General features: G+C 39.3%; 1 protein-coding gene across 2 annotated transcripts in view; it reads right to left on the minus strand.

The window, feature by feature from the left end:
• Positions 1-19,394, minus strand: part of Kcnh1 (potassium voltage-gated channel subfamily H member 1) — a 357,017-nt gene extending 337,623 nt beyond the window's left edge. The window contains exon 1 of one of the 2 annotated variants that reach the window (XM_005329450.5): positions 19,072-19,394. In XM_005329450.5, coding sequence (XP_005329507.1) covers positions 19,072-19,150 — 79 coding nt within the window. In that variant the 5' untranslated portion in view covers positions 19,151-19,394. The remainder of the gene's footprint in view (positions 1-19,071) is intronic. The other variant, XM_005329451.4, reaches the window with a different exon arrangement.
• Between the last annotated feature and the right edge of the window lie 6,011 nt (positions 19,395-25,405).

The following is a 25,405-nucleotide window of genomic DNA, read 5'->3' on the forward strand; positions in this document are numbered from 1 at the left end:
ACCTATTTCTAGATGTGTTTATTGTCTTTCTATCGTAGACCCCAGTAAAATAAAAGTAAATGGATTACAAAGATCTTTAAAAAACATAAAAATGAGAATATGATAAAATATGAGCCAACATAAATCACTGTGAAAGAAGCAGGAGTAACACAGGAAAAAGAACTTTAAAGACCAACATCCCTAATTGGTCTCCTTGAGAGATTCCAGTAGTATTACATCCACCAAAAAAAAAAAAATACAATAGGAGGATAGGAGGGAAAGAGCCCTTAGAGAATAAAGGGCTCTCATAAATCAAAAATAAGTAGAAATTTAAAATTCAACATAAATGTTAAAACCTAAAGTCTAGCCAAAAGTAGGTCAGAAAGAGAAAGAGACAAGACATATAGGGAAAAAATAAGACCTAAAAATTTATTCAATATGATAAGCAAGAGGAACCTTAACATGAACAGCAAAAAAAGAGAGAGAGAAAGAAAGAGAGAGAGGGAAAAAATTCAGGAAATATTCTTTTAAATAAATTAAAACAACCAAATATAAAGGTAGAATAAAGATATTTTCAGATATGCAAATATTTGGAGAATTTATTTTCCACACATTCTTTCTTAGAAAGTTACTTGAGGATATATACCAGCAAAATGAGAAAGTGTTTTGTTTGGTTTTTGTTTTTTGTTTTTTGTTTTTTCCAAGAAATAAGACACAAGGGAACTGGGAAAAAAGTGGCTTCAAATGTCAAAGTAGAGAAGGAAGATAATAGAAAGTATTTAATATACGTAGTTCAGAGAAGAGAAGCTTCAAAAGAGAGTTATCAAGGCGTAAAGTAGGCTAGTATATGATGATGCTCCTGATGATTTGGAACAATGTAAAAAGGCAATAATGGTGTGCATTTGGGGTGGACAGCGGAGTGGGGGTTGCCAATGACAGGAAAAGAAATATAAAACAATATAAAACATGAAGGAAAACAAAAAGCATACAAGAAGAGAAACCAAATCACACTGTCACATCATCATTGGAATTTTTTAAAACCAACACATAGTCATAGTATAGGTCATTGGATTATCATAAGTAGTGAACGTAACCTCATCAGCCTAACATGGTAAAAATACAGTTGATAAAAGTTTAAAGAAAGAAAAGAGAACAATCGTGAAATGGTGCCTAGATATTTTTTAAGATAAAAAGAAAGATATGAATATTTTACTAAAGCTGCAGAGATAATAAGAGAGTAATATAATTCTATTATCAGGAGAGGAAAGGGAGTAAATTAAGTGAGCTAAAGCCTCAGTTAAACTAACAGAAGTCCACAGGTGATATCTAAAATGACAAATAGAGAAATAGCAGAAATGCTTGTTCTTTAGAGATATGGCCAAGATTTATAAGAAGAGATAACTTGAGAATATGTGGCTTTTGGTGAAGTAAGAACTGAAGTATTTAATCCAGGTAATCTTTCAGGTATTCCTGAGAACAGGTACCATTTATTGATATTTACTCTGTATTTAGTACTGTACTAATATATTAATTCATATATTTAGATTTTTTTAACCTTTACAACAATTTTTATGAGATGGTATTACTTTGATGATCAAAATAGCAGAGATTTCATCATTTTACTTAAGGGGAAACTGAGTCTCTAAGGATGCAGAATAGGCAGTTATATCGGGCTAGAGTTGAAACTTGAACCTGGGTCCATTTGACTTCAAAATTTATGATTTTAATCTTTATATCACAGGATCTCCTTCTTCTTCCATTAAGTGCTAAAAACAGACCATTTCTGTGATTTATCTGCCTTAGGACAAAATATATAATAAGACCTTTAATCAATGAGCCAGCAGTCCCGTTATTGTTCTCATATATTATAATTCTACCATGTGATATACATCGATGCCTTCAGTAAATAGAGATATGGGTACAAGCACTTGTTCCTCCTTGGGTTTCCCTGTCTTCTCAATGTTTGGTGTCCTCCTTCACTTGAAAACTACCCCCTTTTACTTTCTAAATGAAATGTACTGACCTATTTCTAGATCCTTCCTCCTTCCACACAAGTAGAAGGAAAGAGGGAAAGAAAAGAGGGGAACATTTGCGCCTGGTTCCCTCTTTGAAACTCTGGGTGGGACAGAACATCGTATTGGGTGACCTAAAGCTACTGCACAGCAGACTGACCACCTGAGCACTCCTGAGACGGGTTTCATTTTCCATTCCCTTGAGGTCTGGACATGACACAGAAGTTCCCATTTTCCCTACGGTTGTTGAGGTTGCATCAACAGATGGTTATTACCACCCATGAAGCTGACCCTACTGCAGCTAAGGGCTGCAGTCAAACTGCCAAAGCCTAGGATCAACCAGGGGAAAGGGGAAAGGCAAATGTTAGAGATGAGCCTTAGGGCCAGTGGGAGCCTAGGTACAGAACCAGCAGCAGGTGGGAGTGGGTCAGAGACCATGTTCTGTTCAAGAGAAGAGAAGGTAGGTTCACCATGACAAACTTGGGCCCCAGTGGCCAGCAGAAGAGGGACAATTTCCAGATACTCAGATCTGAGGCTCCAGAGTCCATACAAGTATGACTTGCTTCTACCACACACGTCAACCTGGGGAGAAGCAATGCCATGAGTAGAACTGAAATCTGAAACCATAAGAAACCAAGTTACCCCTAAAATAATTTCAACGGCAAGAGCTTGAGAAACCACCAAATGGGAAGTCCTCCTTAATCAGCTTCCCCCTGTTGATTAGTGTGGCAGGAGCAGAATTAAGATTAAATAAATAAAATTAAAAAGTAAACCCAAATGAGTCTAGAAACCTGCCTGTTGTAAGAATAGACAGACCCAGAAAGTGGGAATCTCCTGAAAAAAGTGTATAGGTTCTATGCAAGGACTCCATGCAAGCCACGGTGCTTAGCGAAGGCTTCTCAATTCCTCCAGGTGGCTGGCCATATTCCCAGTGGCTGAGATTGCCAAACACGAGAGCTCTGGTGAAGTGACAGTTTCTAGCCAAATGCAGACATGCACTCCACATCCAAACATAAATGACTCTGGGATTATTTACTATTTCCCACACTCAGTAAATGGAAACTTAATTTGAAGCCAAGCAAAACTTAATTAGGAAAGCAACCCACTGCTTGAAAAAAACATCAAAAACCATAATTTCCCACACAGATAAATGGAAAGATGAACAGTGCCCATGGACTGGAAGAATTAACATTGTTAAAATGTCTATACTACCCAAAGTAATCTACAGATTGAATGCAATCCCTATATAAATCCCAACAGCATTTTTTTCAAAAATAAAAAAAAACAATCCTAAAATGCATAAGGGAATTAAAAATGTTATCTTAAAACACCCTCATAGAAACACCCATTACCTGGGCAACCTATGACCCAGTCAAGTTGACACATAAAATTAACTAAGCCCTGGGTTCAATCCTCAGCATCACAAAAGTTTTTTTTTTTTTAATGAAAAAAAAAAAAACAGTGCCAATTCTCTTAAGTGTAACTTCTGTAGTAACCTTTAATGGAACCAGCAGGACCACAACTTATAAATTCTGCAACTATCTCAAACTCCCTGGTAGTACTCTAGGTTTGTCAGAATAGAGTTCTGCTGTAGAGCTCTATTTTGATGTTTACAAGGACAGTGCCCATCTTTCAACATCTAGAGTTTCCACTGAGAAGAAGGGGTGTCCACCCACCCCAGGAAAGATGAAGTTGTTGGCCTAGATGCCTTTTTTTTTTGTAGATGGACACAATACTTTTATTTATTTACTTATTTTTATGTGGTGCTAAGGATCGAACCCAGTGCCTTACACATGCTACACAAACGCTTTACCACTGAGCCACAATCCCAGCCCCTGGCATAGAGGCTTTTGATCCCTCTCTTTATCCCTCTCATGTCTACCTTCATAATCACATTGATGGAGCTGTCAGTAGTTACTCAATAGCACTAAGAATCCACTGTATGTGTCTTGATCTCCTGGACTTGCCTGTGCCTCAGGGTGGAGAGAAAAAGAGCATGTGAGCTACCTGTCTCCTTGTGGTACTCAGAACCTACTTATGACAGGCCTGCCAGACCTCTGCCAGCTCTGGCTTCTTGGTCTAGAATTAGGTCAGTAACTGTTAGTCTAGAAGCAAGTCTAGGCTCTGGACCCTGCCCTGTTCTCTAAGACAGTTTATCTCTAACCAGTAATAAAGATAATTTTGTACTTTTCACCCTCATTTGGCTCCTTTAGCCTAGTAAATAGGAATGAGATCAAAATGGTCTCCAACACATTAACAAGGATCAGAGCTCCAAGACCCTGAAGGTATTAAGGGGTCACGCAGTTTCCTGACTCCTGGCACTGCCAAGTCACACTGGTGAGACTCTTCATGAATACCTCCAGAGGAAGAGGCGATACTATCCTTTCCAGGCTCTGCTAGTGTGGTTCAAGCCTTTTTCACTTTATTTCTCCTTTTTTAAAACATATTTTTTAGAAGAGAGCATCCCCTTACATGTCTCAGGTCCTTATTCTATGATAGCTGGTATAATCGAAGCATCACTATAAACAGTTGAAGTTAACATTGGTAGCCCCCCGGAAACCTGCCTCCTCACATTTATGCCCTTGAGTAGAGCTTTCCCCCTTGAATTTGGATGCGTCTGCGATTTGTTTCCACTGTAGAATTGATGCTGTGCCAATCCCAGGTCTAAGCCTCAATGTCCAGTGGCTTCTGCTTTTGCATTCTTGGGAGCCCTGAGCTGTCATGTGACAAGTCCAGCTATGCTACTGATGAGGCCATGTGGAGACTCTGTAAGCAGAGGTCACCTAGTAAAAAAGAGGTCATGAGATTACATGGAGAATCAAGGAATCCAGTCCACAATGGAAGAAATAGAAGAATGATAGTCAACAAACACCATAATCCACCCTTCCCTTTCCCAGCAACCTCTAGGGTTCCCAGAGCATCATTTGAAAGAACAATGGAGTTGACAAATTGGACAACGGAGTTGACAGCTAGAGTGCTGTCTCTAAGCTGTGTGGGTAAGTCACTTTGGCTCTGTGGGTCTAGGGTGGTGGGGAAGGATGCTAAAGTAGATCTCTATACTTTTGGAAGCAATAAATCTGACTCTCTAAATAGCTGGGCTCATGACAAAGATCAAATCAGATGATGCTTCTGCTACCTGCAGGCCCATATGGAGTCATCAACCAATCATTACCCTGAAATACCACTTCTGTAAATGCTAGAGTCACTTCAAAAATAGCAGAAAGACCTTTTAAAAACAATATTCACATTGTATCAGGCTTCTGTTTGGTGGACTTGTTTGGACTTGGAGCATGATGTGATATGCAATATTAACGTAAAAATGTACAACATCGTCAAAGGATTCTTCAGTAGAAATCAATCACATATTGGTCCATTCATAGACACTGAAAACACCTAAATGTGTCTTTAGAAAGAGTTAAGTCCATCCAAGAAATCTGCTTTTATTTATTTAATTTTTTTTACTGGGGATTGAACCCAGGGGCATTTTACCACTGAGTTACATCCCCAGCCCTTTTTATTTTTTGTTTTGAGATAGGATCTCACAAAGTTGCTTCAGGACTCAGTAGGTTGCCAAGACTTGCCTTGAACTTGCAATCCTCCTGCCTTAGCCCCCTGAATAACTAAGAGTCACTACGAGTCACTATGATTACGGGTATGTGCTACCACAACCCTGCCAATAAATCTTCTCTTAATATATGCACAGTTTTACCTTCGTGCCCACAAAGGATTGATTCCATTAACCCCACAGATGTTCTGATCCCTTAAACTGGTGTTGTATTTGCATATAACCTGCATTCATCCTCCCATATTCTTCAATCATCTCTAGATTACTTATGACTGATACAATGTAAACACTAGGAAAATAGTTGTTACACTGTATGTGAACCCATGGGTCTGGAGACTGTGTCTTTTGCAAGCAGAAAGTGTAACTTCCATTCAGCCAATAGGCCATTCTGAAGCACCAAACCTGCCTCCAGATTTATATTTTACAAACTGACCAAGTCTCTAGTACATTGTTCAGTTAAAAATGTGCAGACTCAACCCCAATGCCCTTGCCATGATTTATTCATTGGCTCTCATCTGAAAATTCCCAGGGTCTCTAGGTCTTTGATGAAAATGAGCCAATTCCCCTGCCTCCTTCTGATGCCTTTTTACTCCCCAAGGGTCCAGAGCAGCAAGAGTGCATGCAATTACATGTAAGATTTCCTAAATTCAACTTTCCCCAGCCCACACAGTTTTCCTCTAGTTCACAGAATAAAACAAACATTCTTTAAAAATTGAAAAGAGTCCCCTTCCCCTCTCATGAAAAGTTTTCTTCAGCTGATGGGACATGAACCAAACTCCACCACAGTATTCATGCATGATAAAATCATCCCAAACCCACCATTTGCCCATAAAGTGTAATACAGAGATATTCTAAAAAGAAATTATTAGAAAATTACTTTTCATCATAATTACCACAAATAACAAAGGAGAAACTAACTAAAGCAATGACTTAGGGAAGTGACTCAGTTTGGGCAATTACACAGATAAAGCAACATTCAGCAAGCCGTTCACACAAATGTATTATTCCCTGGCAACACTTATTTAGAGGGCTGCAGTAAATATTTCACAATACACTTGTAATAACTTGAGATATTTTACCTAGAGGACAGCACATCTTCTTGATGTTTCATAATGTTATAGATTCCAAAAGCTATCAGTGCTCTTACAAAAAGCAAGTTTGAATAAAAATACAGTTTCCTTTTCTGACAGAACAATGGAACATTAGAAAGATAACGAGTCAGTTAAATGAGAACAAGAATTACAGATATAAGCACTAAACAAAAACCAGGAAACAATATTTTGATTTATCTAAACCTAAATAATATCCATACCAGAAATTACTTTTTAAAAGGCAGATCAGATTGGTAATATTTAGAAGAATGGAGAGGACAGAATGAGAAACAAAGAAGCTAAATCAGTATGCTACACCTAAATAAAAGGTCTAAAATCTTAATATCAGCCAAAGTCATTTTGTGGCTCTCTTGTGTTTTTGGACAATAAAATTCCATGAAAATGACTTTTCTAAATTGTCAAGGGCCCAATCTTTGCACAAAACAAACTGAACTCCCAAGAGATTTCAATAGTTATTTGCTTTGTCTGTGATTTTAATATCCTACAGAAATACATTTTTATTAAGTTAGTAAATTACAATAGGGAGAGAGATTTCAATTTCAAAAGCAAACTCAAACACTTCATTTACTGGGTGGTTACCCCTAAGTACATGGTTTCAAAAGCATGACTTCATCTTCATTCAGCATCAAATAAAAAATTTAAAAACAGTAAAATAGATGAATTGGTTTTGCAAGCAGTATGGAAAAGAATGAAAATGTGTTAGAAATACACAAACTTTTTTATTACTGAATGATATTTCACTTAAAAAATAAGAAGTCAGTGATATATTGAATTACTGCCAAGAATCATCGGTATATGTGGTTGATGGTTAAAAAGTAGTTCAATAGTTTCACCCATCAGATGTTCTATTCTCAGTTTCACAGTCATAATAATTTCTTAACACACATCTATAGATATTATAGACACATTGACCAAAAAGGCTTAGATCATCATTGAATAACACAAATAATTCATTTCCAGAAGTTAAAAAAGAAAGTGATTCAAAATAGGCATTATAAAAATATTAGCTAATACTAAAAAAGATTTTTTTTCTGCATATAGCTTTACATTTGCTTCTGTGTGTTACTTAAAAAAAAAATTCTTGGTAACATAGAATATCCCATTAGCATGGATGGAAGGAATCTCTGAGTAGCTCAGTTTAATACAACAAATATTTGAGTATCTACTTTGTCCCAGACCTGGAAGGAATGCAAGAGACACACCAGTCCATTGGAAAGCAATGCCCAAATGCTTGTCTAGCTTTATCCACCCCACTCTACATATAATATAGCTCTTTATCCCTCTTCTCCCACCCAGGCCCTGCCACAGAAGACTAAACCAGGAGTGGACTATTGGTCAAACAACATCATCATGGCTTGTCCGAGTAGATTCTCTCTCCAGAGCAAAAACTAAGACATTAAGTCTGAGAGGTCTGTAGAGTGGAGCAGACATCACTCATCACTCTGTTTGCTGGGGAACAAACAGAAAGGTGATCTTGAGAGGGATATGGGGAGCTCAGACAGATACACAGAGGAGCAACCATGGAGGCCAGGTGAAGGGAGAAATATATAGATGCAGGGACAGATAGTGAATAGGGACAGATGGACAGTGACAGAGGCAATCAGCATCCACAGACTGAGAATGATGAAGATAGATGGCTGACAGTGGCAAAGAGCAACACAGACAAAAGGCAGAGAGCAACCCAGGCAGCGACAGGCAGAGACAGATGGAGAGAAGGAAGGAAAGAGTGAGAGAGTGGAGGCACATAGGCATGGGAAGAGGGGAGAGTCCAACAGAGTAGGCAAAAGCTTGACCCAGAACTAAAGAATAGGCTCTCGAGAACAAGAAACCAAGAGCAAGATCCAGCAAGAGTGTGAGACCACCAGGGAGGGTCCATCAAAGACTGAGGGGAGAGAGAGACCACAAGCCAGAACCATATTGGGGCTCAGAAAACAGCACCTGGGACTGGAGTGATCTGACACGTGGAGCTAGAGGAACAGTCTCAGAACCAATGTCTCTCTGACTTTGCCCCCACCACCATGTCCAGCCCTCCACCCCCAGTCTCTCAACCCTTTATGATCCTCTTTTTATGCAAAGTTGCAGGAAGAAACTTTCTCTGAAATTCTCTTATTTACCTAAAGACTGGATCTGCCAAAGAGGAACACAATTACCTTTAAATCTTCTTACTGAAATGTCATTAACCAAGGAAGATTAAACTCATATCTCAGGGAAAAAGACTATAAAATCAAACAGCGTATCTATAGCCCATAGAAACTTTGTCTCAGACCACTGTGGATTCCCTGGACTTTTTATTTTCTCTAAAAATCATTTATTCTTACCCTTCTAAAATTGTCTACAGCCCTCACTCTCACATCCCCGCTCCCTGTGAAAAGAGTATTTAAGCTTCAACCACCTGGCCCTTTCTTTGACTTTTTTATTTTTTATGGCTCCCATGTACACATGCACATTAATGAATTTATTCAGATTTTTTCTTGTTAACCTTTTCTTTTTTTATAGGAGTGTTGGTGATGATACTTTATGATAGACAGGAAAGCAATCACCGTCTTTCCTACCTCTACAGGGAGATAAGGAGAAAGAAGAAGAAACAAGAAAATCCAAACAGCAGGCATCACTAGGACAAGTGAGAAGCAGGGGTTCAAAAGTTGATGAGATGAGGTGTTTTAAATTAGGAAAGTAACAAACACACATACACCCTCAAAGACATTGGGTCAAATGGAACATAACTCGGGTTGTTCTAGTCAGGTGACAGAAGGAAAATGACTGAAATGTAGGACCTCCCCTTCCTTCAAAAATTATCAGTTATCATTTCAAAATAGGAGATGAAACATACATATTCATTCTCCATTCTCAAATGGCAGCTAAAAAGTTAAAAGGTACAGAGCCACCGAAACAAAGAGAAGGAAGCTACCAGCAGACAGAAGCTCAATCGGTTTCCGAAAAATGAAAGGTAGACGGGGGATAATATGTGGCAGAGGACACCATGCATGATTTTAGGCCAAAGCAGAGAATAATTAATTAGTCTAGCAAGTTCCAGGAGACTTGAGACATGGCAGTGCTAGGTACTACCTGAGGCAGAAATGGGATGTTGACCAAAACTGGGAAACAAATAAAATTCAATAGAAGAGAAAAAGTTCACTCACACTCCTACACACACCCACTCCTCCGTCCACCCATGATCTCCAACAGTAATGTCCATCAGAACGGCCTGGGCAACTTACTAAAACATGGAAAATTGGGCCTATCCCCGGAGTTTCTGATTCACTAGATATGAAGTAAGGCCTGAGAATTTATATTTCTACCGTAAAGTTTCTAGAAATTCTACTACTAGAAATTGACCTAAGGACAATTTATTTAATCTCTTCAAATCCAGTTTCTGCCTTTATAAAATGGGAATAATAAGAGTACCCACAAAAGAGAGTTATAGGGAAAATTAGAGGAGAAGACATACATAAAACTTTTGGCACACTGCCTGGTACACAGGTGAGAAAATTCTATTTAATTTATCCAAGATCCTGATTAGAACTAATAATGATAATTGGTGGTTATAACTAGTATTAGTGGACTTCCAATGTCATTGACAAACTCTATTTCATTATGGGATTTCACGACTTCTGATATTATGAAACTAATAAAAGATGAAAAAGGAACATGACAGCACATCACTCAGCTTGTAATGAGGCCACGGTAACATGCTCTGCCTCTGTCAGGCAGAAGACAGGTGGTTTTTTTGTGTTGAAAGGAGAACCTGAGTGCACATCCCTCACCAATTCCACCCTCTTGACTGACACTGGTGTAGACAAACGACTGAGAAACTATTTTAATCCAGAGTACAAGTAACTGACAGTTGAGGCAGGAAAATAAGACACATGGGTGATTTGAAAAGTATTGAATAAAAGAACTATTTACAAAGGCATGAGTAAGACATGGGTAGTAGTATGTTAGTAAACTCACTCTCCGGAGGAAACAGATCGGATGTGCAGCATTTGCTAATTTCTAATGTGTAAATATTCCCACCATGTCCAATTTCAGGCTACCAAGGTTGAGTCTCTTTGAAGTCTTGGTCCTTCTCAAGAGGCACACCACTTCTGGAAAGCCTGAAGGTATAGTACAGGACCCCGGAGCTAGTAACAGCAGGAAGCTTGAAGCCTGCCAATCCTATCCAAATGCAAAAAAAAAATAAGTGAGCTGAATATACAATCTGTAATCAAGGGAAAACAACCAGGCTCCAGGGACCACACAGGGAGGGATCTTCCCTCCCATCTCATGCAGTACCCCGATTAAATGAAGCTAGCCCATGAAGCAGGGGTGCCTAGTGATCTAATGTCTACAGAGTAGCTTCCCAGGACACAAAGCAGGGTGGAAAAGAAAAGAGATTGGTCCTAAAGCTCCGCACAGAAGATGTACAGAACACTGGCTCAAAACAGAACACTGAAGAGAGCAGCACACAATGCTCATCAACTCAGTCCCAATGATTGTAGAAGGCAACCAAAGTAAAATAAAAACTTAAAAATTCATTTAATTGAAATGAGAAGTCTTATCACTCAAATTAACTTCATTTTTTTTTTACTATAGTTGTTAAATTCTGGTCTAAGATACATTTTCCAAATCCACTCACAATAAAAGCTGAAGTTAAGCAGGCAATAAATATCAGTCAGTTGGCTGATATGGTACCATCTTTCCAATGCTGACTCCAAAACACTGAGAATGCCAGTGGAGGATGCACATAGCACTGCTTTAAGGAAAGAAGGAGGACAGGAGAAGCCATGGCTGTTCTTTACAGAAGCACCAGATATCACTGCAGAGCCTTTAAAGGACTATGAGAAATGATGGTTTTGAGGTACTCACACTTAATAATTACATTAACAATGATAGGATTGGCACAGTTAATTTCAGAACATCAGTTTTAAGCAACATAGGACTAATCAAAGAGTTGTCATTTTAATTTACATAATGAATAATCATTGTGTGAGTAAGCAAACTGACTATTGGCATAACTCTGTAATATCTAATCAGAAGAATCTTAAGTAGTTTTTTTCATTAATAGGAGTGCTTGATTGTTGGAGCAGAGACCATAAGAACCAAGAGAGATGCTTAAGTTGGCCAGACTGATATCTACTCAGCAAGACTGCACTTGCATAGAGAACAAGTAGAGTATCAGACAAATTCCAACCTCTAAGATACACTAAAACTCCACAGTGATGGGTGAGCCACAGTATGCCAAAAGACAGAGTAGTGGGATACCCCAGAGAATGAGGTTTCAAAAGGACACTTCAAGCACATCAAAACCAAGCTTCAAATCTTCTTCAATCTTCTTTTAAATAACTTCTGGGATTTTGTCATCTCCTAACCAACTTCATACAAAAAAAAGACACAGATATAAAATCGAAGAATAATTTTGGGTGAGATGTTTATAAGGGAAAACTATGCAGTAAGGATCAGTATAGCATCTCTTAAATCTTTGGAGAGATTTACAGTGTGATTTGCTCTTCACCATGGATTTCCCAGAGAGGCCCAAGGTCACAAAGTCTCAATCATCTTGATATTTCCAAGCACAGAACGGGGCTTATAGAAGGTCTACCATGCTTATAAGACTGAACCTTTTATAAGTTAGCTTTTGCTTTTTGTTTTAATTTTCCTTTGATTTTTTTTTAATTTTTCCACTGGATCTGTGCCCTTCCTTCAATCATTTTGTTTTATTTCTTTCACTGAAATAAAGATAAATCATGCACTTTCTAGTTCCTTTGCCCTTTCAGCTCTGATTCTGATTCTTGCATAATCTCTGTCCCCAGAGTTTACTGGCTTTTCCTAAACACACACATTAAAAAAAAAAACAAACCTTGTATGTGCCCTTTGCACATAATCATGTGTGAGAATGCTCAAACAGCGAGAATATTTAAACATCACTAAATGCTGATGCTTCCCAAAGGACAGGAGCTAGTTTTCTTTTCATTTCATTTTGATCATGTGCTCACTAGTAATACAACCCTAAATGACTCTTTTTCATTAATTACTGGATTGCTTGGTCAACGTCACTATTTTTTTTTTAAGGAGAGAATATTAAATGTTGATGAGGATGTGGAGTGATAAGAACTCACACTGCTGGGGTGGATTATAAATTGATTAAAAAAATTGGAAAACTGTTTGGCAGGATCTACCACAGTTAAACATATATACACCCTAGGTATATCTCCAAGAGAAATGTGTGCCCATGTGACCCCCAAAACACATAGGAGAATGTCTCTAGCAACTGTCTTGGCACAAAACTGGAAATGAACCACATAGGCATCACCATCAAAATAGAAAAGTAAAATATGTGAAGTAGTCATACCATAAAGTGTTATGTAGCCGTGAACGTCAATCGACAGGACAGATGAACACGTGGAGAAATTGCTGACCCACAAAAGAATACATATTGTATGGTCCCGTACTCATAGCACTTCAAAACACAAACAATAAGTTGTCGTGTTCACAAATGCACAATAAAGTGGTAAAAATATGAGTAAAAGCAGGAAATGATGGCCATAGAACCAGGAGATGGCTCCATCTGGGAGGAAAACAAGGGATTCGGAAGGATCCTGGGGACTTCTGGAGTGCTGGCAAGATTCTGTCTCGTGATAAAGGTAGTAGTGACATGGTAATACACTTCACGGGAATGGGGTAGAGTGGGGGCTGTACAAAATTTGTTTTATGTGATTTTCTATTTACCTTATTAAACCAATTAAAAGGTTTAAAAATAAAGATGTAGTCCAGACAAGATAACTTATAGAATTACAAAAAAAGCTATCCCCCTTCTTGGTTTATACCCAAAGGACTTAAAAATCAGCATACTATAGTGACACAGCCACATCAATGTTTATAGCAGCTCAATTCACAATAGCTAGACGATGGAACCAACCTAGGTGTCCTTCAATAGATGAATGGATAAAGAAAATGTGGTGTATGTACTCAATGGAATATTACTCAGCTTTAAAGAAAAGTAAAATTTTGGCATTTGCCAGTAAATGTTTAATATGTGGATGCTAATTCACAATAAGGGGGGGTGCACAATGGAAGAATAGCATTACCTTAGATTAGGTAGAGGGAAGTGATGGGAGAGAAGAGGAGGGGTTGTGGGGATAGGAAAGATAGTAGAATGAAACAGACATTATTACTCTATGTATATATGTGACTACATGACCAATATGATTCTGCAACATGTACACTCAGAAAAGTGAGAAATTTTATTCAATCTACATATGATATATCAAAGTGCTAAATCCATTCTACTGTCATGTATAACTAATTAAAACAAATTTAGAAATTTAAAAAAAATGAAAAACAAAGTTCTAGCTAGATTTGTTCCAAAGCATGAATCTTGAGTAAGTGGTTGCTGTTAGAGCACAGATTTTCATGAGATCAAGCAAAAGCAACAAAAGAGGAATAGAAAGAAAGAAAACAAAATAAACTATATAGTTGCGTAAAATCAGAATATTCCTTTACAAGAAATGAGAGCCCATTCCCTGAAGCTAATCAAGCATGGGCTGCATAACCACTGAGAGGGATGTTCCAGAGAAGATTCAAAGAGGAGTTGTACAGAATGTCTCTTCAGCCCTAAGATTCTGTGGTTCTATTTCTCATCCTCACCAGTAATAGCTGTGGCCACTTAAAGAAACAAACACAAAACAAAAAATGGTCCCAATGTCCTAAATGTATAAAGAAAATACTCACCTTATAAATAGAGTTCCTTGAAATAAATAACTGAAGTAGATTTTAAATGTTTATTTTCAAGCCATCATCAACCAAAAATAAAAGAGAAGGAAAGAACGGAGGAACTTCAAGGTCATGCTCAAGGGACAAGAGCCAAATAGGAAGTCCAGCCATAAATGAAGATCTGGTATCAAAAAAAAAAAAATGAAGGATTCCATTTATCCTCAATATCTCTCAAACACATGTAGATGATTTAACTAGATGGATTTGATTTAAAAAAAAGTCATGAAGTTCAGAAGCTTTATTGCCTTATGTTAAATCACAAGGCTTCATCTTCTCTATCCTTCTGCTAATATTGATCATTAGATTCAACTTTTTGACACTTTCAAAGAAAGGTAGCTGAAGGTTACCCTAAGAACAATTGCAAGAAAAAGCAAGCACTGTTGAGCTGTTAATAACCCAGATTATCATCCATTCCCCTTTCAGAGCCCATGTATTTTAACCAGTTTTCTGTTTTATAAATATTGCCATGGCTCAACACATCTCTGAGGAGACACAACATTACCCACGGTTCTCATCCTGTTTGCTAACTAATTATATCAACAACCTGAACCAACTTAACACTATACAAAAACACAGCTGACTTAGCAATCTGTATATTATACATGTACATAAATCTGTACCAAAATGTACTGCATTTCACTTCTGTTAATGTTCATGGATTCTTACTGGCATCTACGATTGTTTGATATAGGTTCCTGAACACTAAAACATATGTTCTGCCTAGAATTAGACCATTTAGAGTAATATTTTTGCAGTTTCCTGGCACCAAGGTCTGCTAGCCTTTCTAAGACATATCTCCTATTTACTTCAACAAGCATTGTGACGAGTGCCTGCAGATTTAAGCAATCTTCAAAAAACATTTCGGAACAACACTTTCCAACCATGAAGATCAAGCAAAGCAGACTGGTTTTGCCTATGTGGCAACAAGGCAAATAGGATTTGAAATGATCAATGATATGATTATAAGCAAAATCAGATAGAATATAGGGTATTGATTATTCCTGCTGGCTACTTATGACAATCCAAAAAAAAAAAACACATAACGATCAAATCTTTTCTTTGAATCATACTCAAAATGTACCAAAGAAAGCTAAACTAGGTTTAGTGCCTGTAAGACCAGTAAGCATCTTAAAAATGTACAATGATAGGCCTAAATAAGAGCCACAGCCATTCAACACTGTGGAATATGAGGAAGGACGTTGGACCAAGATTCACTAGGATGTGACTTACTAATAGTAAGGTGGGTTTCTTGTTTTTTACTATATCTCCAGAGTTCAGTAAAATATGCTCAATAAATCTTTGTTGAATGGTAAGCCCATAACAAATGCTGTCTAGTCCTGATCTGCCTATAAATATCTTTTTCTAACTACCTCTTGCTAACTGTAAATGAATCACTTAATCTGAAGATTCTAGCTCGATAAGCTCTATCCTGGAGACACTGCTCCTCCTCTGCTGATTCATGAGGATCAAAGGTGACAGCCTATGAAAAGTTGAGTTGGGGGCTGAGGCTGTGGCTCAGCGATAGTACACTTGTCTGGCATGTGTGAGGAACTGGGTTCGATTCTCAGCAAAACATATAAGTAAATAAACAATAAAGGTCTACCAACAACTACAAAAAAAAAAAGTGAGTTGGGACTCCATGAAGGAGCACATAGGTGTGGAGTATGGCTCCTCCCACCCATGCCTTCTGCTAAGCCACTGAGGAAGGTGGGGAGACTCCAATTCCTTGAAATATAATTGGCCTCTCCTTTGCTCTATTAGTCTGATTGGGTAGTGTGGCTGTTAGCCAAAATGGATCTTGTTCCTAATGTTATAACATTTTATTTAATCTCCACTGGGGAATGATGTTTCTTGAGGGAAATAATGGTAATACAAGGAATGCTGATGTGTGGCATACTAGAGAGAATGTGACACTGCAGTGGAGGAGACTGGGCCTGACTAGTTCTGCCATTAAATATTTTAGGAAAGTTACTTGCAGCAATTTCTTTATGGATACAGGAATATAAAAGAAAGAAAATACTAGATAGTATCTAAGGTCCATCTCATAGTTCAATGATATTCAGACACTAGATATTAAAATCATCTCCAAACAAGGCCAGTTCTATTATCCATTAGTATATAATATGAGTAGATATTTTAAGGATGATAAAAATAGTTCCATGGACCAAGGCCTAAGGGCTAGGTAATAATGTTGCTACAAGATGTATGAATGATATTCTCTAAAGGACACCAGCTTCAGGAACTATCTGCCCTGCCACTTTGAGTAAGTCACTTAATATGTCTAGGGCTCAGTTTTCTGATCTGTAAAAGAGGAACAATAATATAATACAGGACTACTGGGACGAATACCTAACAGAACGATTATGAGGTATTGCTATTTAAAGATAAAATGCTATTTAAAAGCTGTTGTGTCCAAAAATAAGCAGGTGGATTTTAGGAAGAGACAATCAATATTTTTTAAATAGACCTTTGCCATCACAGTAAAATAATGTAATGCATGCAGATATTGTGATATTTCTGAGAGTTCACATTTTTGTCCATTTGGGTTCAGGGAATATTATGAAACGGATCACTAAAAATATAAATCCCACTTTTCAAGATCAGCATTTCTTCTTCTGAAATAATAGAGCATTTTAAAAGTTCAACCAACTGGTCCAAGATGATTTGTTTTTGTTGTCGATGTTGTTGGTCTGGTTGGTTAATTGAAATCAAGCTGTTGGAGCTGGTGCTGAGATGAAAATGCCAGCGCTAAAAATATTCCCCAGCGGCTGCCTCTATTGACATGCTTACCCAGAAGGGGCTCTAGAGCCAGCAAACTAGAAGCTATTCTGCCTGCTTAGCTCAGGTTTCTCAAGGTCCTCCTACAAACCCAAGGATCCCTGAGACTTGCATGTAGGATTCTCTTCCTGCTATTCACAACCTAGATAATATACATTAGATACTGAGCTTTCCAACTTACAGGATACTACCTCTCCACCAAAAGGTGGAATTGTCATTGATATTTAAATGTAAGTTGATATCACTGACAATGGAATCTCCCACCTGCAAATTGTCTCCACACTCCCTAACAGTAGCAATAACAGTAACTCTTAAATGATGATTTTATTTAAAAACCCATGTACACTTCCAGCTTTATGTCAGAACAGTTCATTGTGACTGTTCATACAGTAATTACATCCCCAGGTAATGATTGTGACCTTGCTCAAAAAGCCTCTGAGTCTGTTTGACTGGAGAAGATCTTGAAGGGAAGGGGGATATCTGAAACACTCTTTAACATTCTTACTCCTAAGAGGGACACAATAAAGGAATGATTGTTTCCAAAAAAAAAAAAAAAAAAAACAAATCACTTAAGTAATGCATGATGCCTGCTATCCCAGTTCATACTTTTTTTTTGTAAGATGAACTTAAATCACTTTTTAATAAAAGAATATTTATTAGTAGCAGAAGTTCACTTTTCATGCTCTTCCCCTGAATGAATCCCTAACTAAATCCAAATGGAAACACATAGTTTTAAATACAAGTTCCTAAGGCTCAGAAACTGTGATACTTGCACTTTATTAAAACTCATTTCCTGAGTTAGTTCCTCAGTCTTAGTAGAATAGCATCTGTCTCTGGAAGGAGAGGGGTCCAAGCGTCTGCAAAGAGCATCTGGGGCTTGGCTGCCTCTCGTTGTAGCTGTTTGATGAACAGGTGTATGCGGCACTTTCCAAAAGCCAGGACTCCGCAAGTGCTTGAGCTCAGGTCACTCAGCTGCGTGTCCAAAAGGCATATGAAATCCGTTCCCTTTCCATCCCTGCTCCTAGGAATCTCACCTCCCGGAGCTTCAAGCCACTGTCCATCTTAACCATAGGGAAACAGTACAGGTTTATTGGGTAATGGATCCAAAGATAGGCTTGGTGAATTTGGGGATTGACAGGTGAGCATGAAACACTGTTGTGGGTTTAGAAGAGAATAAATGTGAGATTTGTACCTGTGTGGCCACTTAGCCCGCTTTATTCCTGTGCCCTCCACTTCCCACCTCAATCCAGCAAAACCATTGAATCGTCATGATCTTTCACCTCGAAAAGGGTGCGTGGGCAAAAGGACAGAATCAGGCAACCCTGACAGCACGTCCCAACTCCCCGCATCACTACACCTCAGACTTTTCAACTGCAGGGATGGAAGGTGGAGACAGCTGCATCCTTCCATCCGGAGGGGGCCAGAACCCAGAGTTGCCTGTCTTTACTGCTGGCTCTCCAGGGGAGAAAGGAGGCACCTCGGATAGCAGCTCCGAGAGCCTTCGCGGAGTGGTAGGCAGTACTGATGCGCTGCCGCTCCTGCTGCGTCCAGCTTCCAGTCACTTTTCCCAGTACTTTGCTTATCAACTGTCACGCTTTTTTGGCGATGAAGACAGAGAGGAAACTAGAAAGGCCCAAAAGGTGTCCCCTAGATTCTCTGCCCTTGGGATGGGGGCGCATCGGACACCGCCCCGCCCTGCCCACCTTCCCCTGCCTCCGGGTGGCAGCCCCGGGCGCCCGCGCTGTGGCGGTGCAGAGCTCCAGGGTTCTGCTGCGTCTGCTGGCACGGTGCAGCGGGAGGCGTCGGTGATAAAGGTATCGATTAAAACCAAAAAAACAAAAAATCTGGGAAACCGAAATCTGAATGCACCTCTTACCATTGGACCGCCGGACAATATTCTCCAGAAACGTGTTTTGCGGGGCCACCAGTCCTCTCCTGCCCCCGGCCATGGTCATCCTCCCGGCAGCTCGGGGTCTGGGGGCGTCCCGACGCGGCTTCTCACCGCAGCAGGCAGCAGGGCGCGAGACCCGCACGCGATCCGGACTCGAAGCACCCCATGCGCCCCACGGGGCCCCGGGCGGGCAGGGGCGGCGGCTCGCTCCGGCTGCCACCCTCGCGCCCTCTCGGTACCTCCCTCCCTGCGGCCCGCCTCGCAGTGCACTCGCGCGGGGCTCCGCTCCCTGCAACCGCCTTCGGGTGGGCGGAGGGAGCCGCGGCGCCTGGGCCGGCGGCGCCCCCTACCGGGAGCGCGTTCGCCCAACGGCCTGCGGGAGACCGAAGTGGGCTCCCTCCGAGGCCCAGGAGCGACCCGCAGCAGTGGACTAAGGCTGGGAAGGCAGCGGCACCCTCTGGGCACAGTTGGAAAATATGTCCAAGACCCTAGGTGGAGAGGAGGATGTCGTGAGCAGCTTTCTGGATAAATTCACTCCAAAAAAAGTCCCTAAGAGTCTAGGGGAACACATGATATAACTTTCTTTGCTGTTTGGGACAGGAGGCTTGGAACCTCCGAGGCTCTTGGAACACCTTCCTGCCCTCCCACAGGGTTTGTTAGCCCGATTTGGATTTGTGAGTTTCCTCCACATTGATTCTCAAGCCAGTGTTTTGCCCGTATTCAAAGAAATCATATTGGAAGAGGGCAGACTTGCAAAGTGACTGACAGCTTCAGCACAGGTGTCTTGAGCTGTCTTTACTATCTGTACACAAGCCGCATCCTGACAATAAGTTTCCTGACTGACCGATCTTGGGCCCATTCTTATCCAGCAAATAATTTACCAAAAGACCAAGAAAGTACATGAGCATTCCGTAACATATTTAGTTAAAACACAACTTCTTACAGTCAGTAGGAAACAAACAAACTGCCTGACAAACATCAAAGCAATGGATTTGTCTGGGAGGGTAGATGCTTGAGGGCAGCTTCACAAACTTTGTTTTCACCGTGCACAGAACAAGGCAGGTGCTCGTCTTCACACCTACCCCCTTCACATGTGCCTGAAGTTTCTGGACAGGAGCCAAGACAATCATCCTTTGTTCATTTATTTGGGGGGATATATACTTGCACATAGCCTGCCTTTTTACTGTATGAGTGGGTGTGACAGGAGACTAAACGTATGCTCCGCATGCGTGATGAGTTGATAGTTTACTAGTTACTTCTAGACTGTGTCAATAGTCCACAGGAAAATGTAAAAAGGGCAAAACTGACCCTGTAAGCTCAGTTGTCTGGGTTTTCCATCCTGATGTATCCCAATGTACTGCAAAGACATTCTGCCTCAGTTTGCCAATCTCAAAAATCGAAGAATTCCTTCCCAGCCATCTCTCAGAGATGCTATGAAGAACAAAGGAGATTGCATAGGGAACAGCACTCTTAAGTTTTAAAGTGCTATACCAAGGTCGGACATCATCACTGGAGTGACCAAATAAATTGGGCCATTACAAATATCATCCTTTGTCTACTTGTAAGCAGATGACTGCTGATAGCAGTTAGGTACAGCTGGTATAGGACTTTGAAATGAAAGTGATGCTACTCTTCTTCCCTAGGATAACGTTCTACCCATCATACCAGGCACCCAGTTTAGAGCTGTGATTTCTTAAACCCTAGCTCCGTCTAGTGGTCCTTTGTTCTATTACAAGCAAGATAACTGGGTGGTTGAATAGAATTTGACTCTGAAATGTATTTGGTGCAGAGTTCAGCTGATTTGGTGTCTATCCGCTTTATTTGTTTAGGTTGACTTGAATAAGGCTCTTAAGGTTGTGTTATCTATGCTCCGGGGGATATTTTTCAGGATGATATTAAAAACTTATCAGCAACTTCATAATCCTGTTTATGAAAGGAAGATAAAGAATGGCAGTTGGGTAGTTGTCATAAAGAATTAATAAAACTTGGATTTTAATGAGTTCCTACATACTACGGCTTAGATTAAAAAAACAGATGATAATTGCTTGAAATGAGAGATGTGAAAGCCTCATCATATGTTGGATACTTTACATCTTCGTAGTACTGGATAAGCAAAAGGGTCAAGGAGATGCCTTCCTTTTCAAATGTAGTAGTACTGTGGTTCTCAACCTGAACTCTGTGTAACCTCCAGCCATTCCCCCATTCCCTGAGCTCACCTCAATGTATCTCACCTCATGAATAGAATCACATTCTTCTCCATCCCTGTTCTCATGGAGATTTACAGGAACAGCTTGCACACATTCCAATGAACACTCCATCATTCCAGGTGCTGGTTTTGCAAGATGCTGTGTTCTCATCTCTTACTTGTCACCTTCTGTTCCCTCCTCTACATTCCATCTCAGCGCTTCCTGAACTTGAACGTCTGGGATATATCCCTGTAACTTAAGACACTGAGAGAACATTTTCATCTTACAAATTTGTCAAAATTTGGTAACACATTTGTGAAGGATTCACAATATAGAGTGTACCTTGGTAAGCCTGCTGAGAGGTCCTGTACTTTCATATGACAGTCATTTTCATCAAAGGGATGGCTATAAATAATTCACCAGAGTTGCAGTTGGACTTCTGTAAGTGCCTAGAGCTTCCACCTAGAAAGATGCAGAGTCTGAAAGAAGAGCTGCAGAAATTTTCTGGGCTTCTCTTCTTGTTTCCCTCAGCACTACACCCATTTATGACTGTGTTGTACAATAGATTGTGGGCTTCTTGAAGTAAAGACAAACTTGAACCATCTTTGTTCTCATGAATGTAATGAAACTGTGCTACAATGAGTGAGTTCACAAAAGGTGTAGATAACGATGGATGCAGAATGCAGATGCAGAGAAAAGACAGAGATGGATGTCTGTAGATCAGCTGGGAAAAGAGTCCAAGAGAAGACATAAAAAGTCTACTCAGCAAAAAGAAAATCTTATCACAAGAAGATGATGACAATGCCACACACCAGAAGGGGCAAGTGGTATCATACAACAGAAACTGCATTTTTCCTGTCATGAAGACCACGAGGTGTGGGTGAGAGATTTTAGAAAACCAAGAACCCCCAAGACATATAGGAGAGTTGCTAGTGAGTCCTAAAAGACCAGGGAACCAGAAGGGACAGGACAGGGCTTTTCCTCCTTAACCACATAAGAGGAAGAGAAACTGGACAAAGCGGTGATTTCAATACTCAACCACCAGGAGTAACATATCTAAAAGTGGAGGAATTCACAGCATGGGAAATTTCCGTTTCTACAACCCTTTCACTGGTTTATTGTTTATTACATGTAGTTTTTATTAACTTCTAATAGGCTTATAAGAAGTGTGTCAGGCAAACTATATCCGTTGGAAAACCCCGTTCTGCATTACAGATAATGGTCACAAATGCTGGGGAAAGGGAATGAATCTCCTCCGTGGGAATTCTAGCCCACAAATTTGATGACAGGGGAAAGGATGCACCATGTGAGTGTTCCAGCCAGTGTGGCTAACCCAATAGACATCTTTAAGTGTTTGTAGAATCTGATTATTTCCTTCCTAAGTGCCTAAAGCAATTATCATCCTTTCTCACTTCCTGTTATCAAAAGAGAAAAGGATCATTTACCATACTCCTCCCCCTAGTGTAAAATAATTAAAAGTCATTTATAAAGCTTCATTTTATGATTAAAAAATGCACAGTCAAGCATGCTCTAGCATGCTTGATAAGTTCTAAGGAAGAAAAAAAATGGGTTGTGATTGGCACCTGCTCTCAAGAAACTGAACAAAATACTTTGTGGATAATTATTTTCTTTGTGATTTCTTTCCTTTTGACTGCATTCATCTCTCCATTGTGCTGTCTAATCTTGTTTTTTATGTAAATAAACTATAATTAAATTTGACCTCTTCAATAAAGACTTTCCAGTCTCCTCTTAACTGAGACTTGGTTCTTCCCTATGGGGTCTTGGGGATCCCAGTTCTTTGGAAGATATTTATTCTGCCATGGTCTATGCACATAGAAGTCAGAAGATGAGATGAGAATACAGTTGGGTCCTCATTGCCATATCCAAACCACTATTCTCAATCTGTGTAGAATTTCTCTGGACTTAGAAGTTCATGATCAATAATGATGTCACTCTATTCTTCAATTCTTACAACAGATTTGGGGAAAATTGTATTCTGTCTTGTATCTGAAGGAGGTTTCAGAGAAATATTAAGTAGGCAGTTGGACAGACATGTCTAGCCCCCAAAAAAACTTCTGTATGGAGCCAGAGATTAGAAATGATCACTTTGTCATTTTCAAAGGAGATCGAGAAAAAGTTCTGAAGTGGAAGACCTGGGAGAAGTGTTTCTGTAGAAGCTTAGACGGGAAGAAGTGAAGAGCAGCATCATATGTTGGACACTATAAAGATAAACACTGGAAAAGGCTCATTGGCTTTCATGACTACTTGGCGAGTTGAGATCATAGCAGAAACGTTTTCAATGAAACGGGGCAGGAAACCAAAATACAATGGATTTAAAGCTTAAATAGAAACAGTCAAATAAAATGGTAGACTGACCTAAGGTGCAATCAAGTATTGTCTTTTACCCCAAGCATAGAAATGCCAGATAAATTATTTTAAAATGTTTTAAATGTATTTCCAAGCTCAAAAGCAAACAGGGAAATTTCAGATGTCAAAATAAATAAGAAGTCCACAGCAGTTAGGGCCCATCAGTGGTGTTGGTTGGGGGGAAGAGAATATTTCAAATAGGAATTCCTTTTAGGGGCTGAGGGTTTAGAGTTTGGGTGGTGATGTGTGCTGAGGATACAGGCCTCAAGCATGGGAGAGAGCCTAGAACCAGATCCCTGAGGGAGCCAAGAGCCTGGAAAAAATAGGATCTACCAGTAGAGCCCTTAGCCTGCCCAGAATATGAGCAGAGAGAGTTAACCTTCAAAATAAGCAACTCTAGACTAAGCATTCCACAAATATGGGATAGACTTTTTCCAACTACCTTCATTTTCTGGGAACACTGTGCCGAGATATTAATACAGAAGCCTCATATCATCCTTTCAGAAACAATAAGGAACTGTCCCATAGGGGAACCTTATGCCAACCAGTACACCTGAAGACCCCGACAGAAAATTCCTCCCGATACTGAGCATACAGACAGAATTACAAGTTATACCAAAAAAAAAAATCGACACCATAAATGAAACTTCCTAACAAATTAGAAATAAAGGACAACTGAGGAATAATGTATGCTGGAGCAATTGCAAAGAGACTGCTCAAAGAGAATATTATTAAATATTCAGAGAATAAGAAAGAAATAGTACTCTTAAGGTGAAACCATGATTTAAAAAAGAACATTCTGGAAAAAATCAAAGAATTTTAAAAAATGTTTATAGAAACAAAAAACTGTCCATGTATATTAAATAGTAAATCAGATCTAATTAACTGGAGAGGAAATTATACACAGCATATTCCAGAGAAATAAAAAAGAAATGTAAATGATAACACAGCCAGTAAAACAAGAAGCTCCGTATGTGTCTAAAAAGAATTCTCTAAAAATAAAAACCATGGAATTGGGAAGAAATGATATTTGAAGGGATGATGTGACAGAATTTTCAATAATTCTCAAATTGATAGGGAGGATAAAAACTAACAAAGAAAGACCTAAAACTTATGAAAGGAAAGGAGAAAATCTTAAAAGCTACCATTGGAAAAAAAACAGATTATCTACAAATAAGTGAAAATTATACTGACACTAAACATCTCAACATGAACAAGAGAGTCAGAAAACACTGGAATACACACAAGCTCCCATATATACACAATAGAATGACTAAAGTTAGTACAATTAACAACACAAAATGTTGACCAGGATGTTGAGCCCTCAGAACCCTCCTATATTGTTGTAAAATAATTAAAAACCACTTTGGGGGCTGGGGTTGTAGCTCAGAGGTAGAGTGCTCACCTAGCATGCATGAGGCACTGGGTTTGATCCTCAGCACCATGTAAAGTAAAATAAAGACATTGTGTTCACTATAACTAAAAAATATTTTTTAAAAATCACTTTGGAAAATAGCATGACAGTTTCTTACAAAAGCTAACATTCACCCACTTTACAAACCACAAATTCCACATACATTCACAAAAAGACTTGTTTAAGAATGTTCTTTTTTGTCTTCATTCAGAATAGTTAAAAATTGAAAATAGCATGTGTCCATTTCCATAGAATTAATACATGGACTGCAGCACAATCTTTCACTAGGATACTATGCGATAACAAAGTAGAACAAACTATGGATAAATGCAATCATCATAGATGAATCTAA

The sequence above is a fragment of the Ictidomys tridecemlineatus genome, chromosome 10 (assembly GCF_052094955.1).
Source record: "Ictidomys tridecemlineatus isolate mIctTri1 chromosome 10, mIctTri1.hap1, whole genome shotgun sequence".
NCBI lineage: Eukaryota > Metazoa > Chordata > Mammalia > Rodentia > Sciuridae > Ictidomys > Ictidomys tridecemlineatus.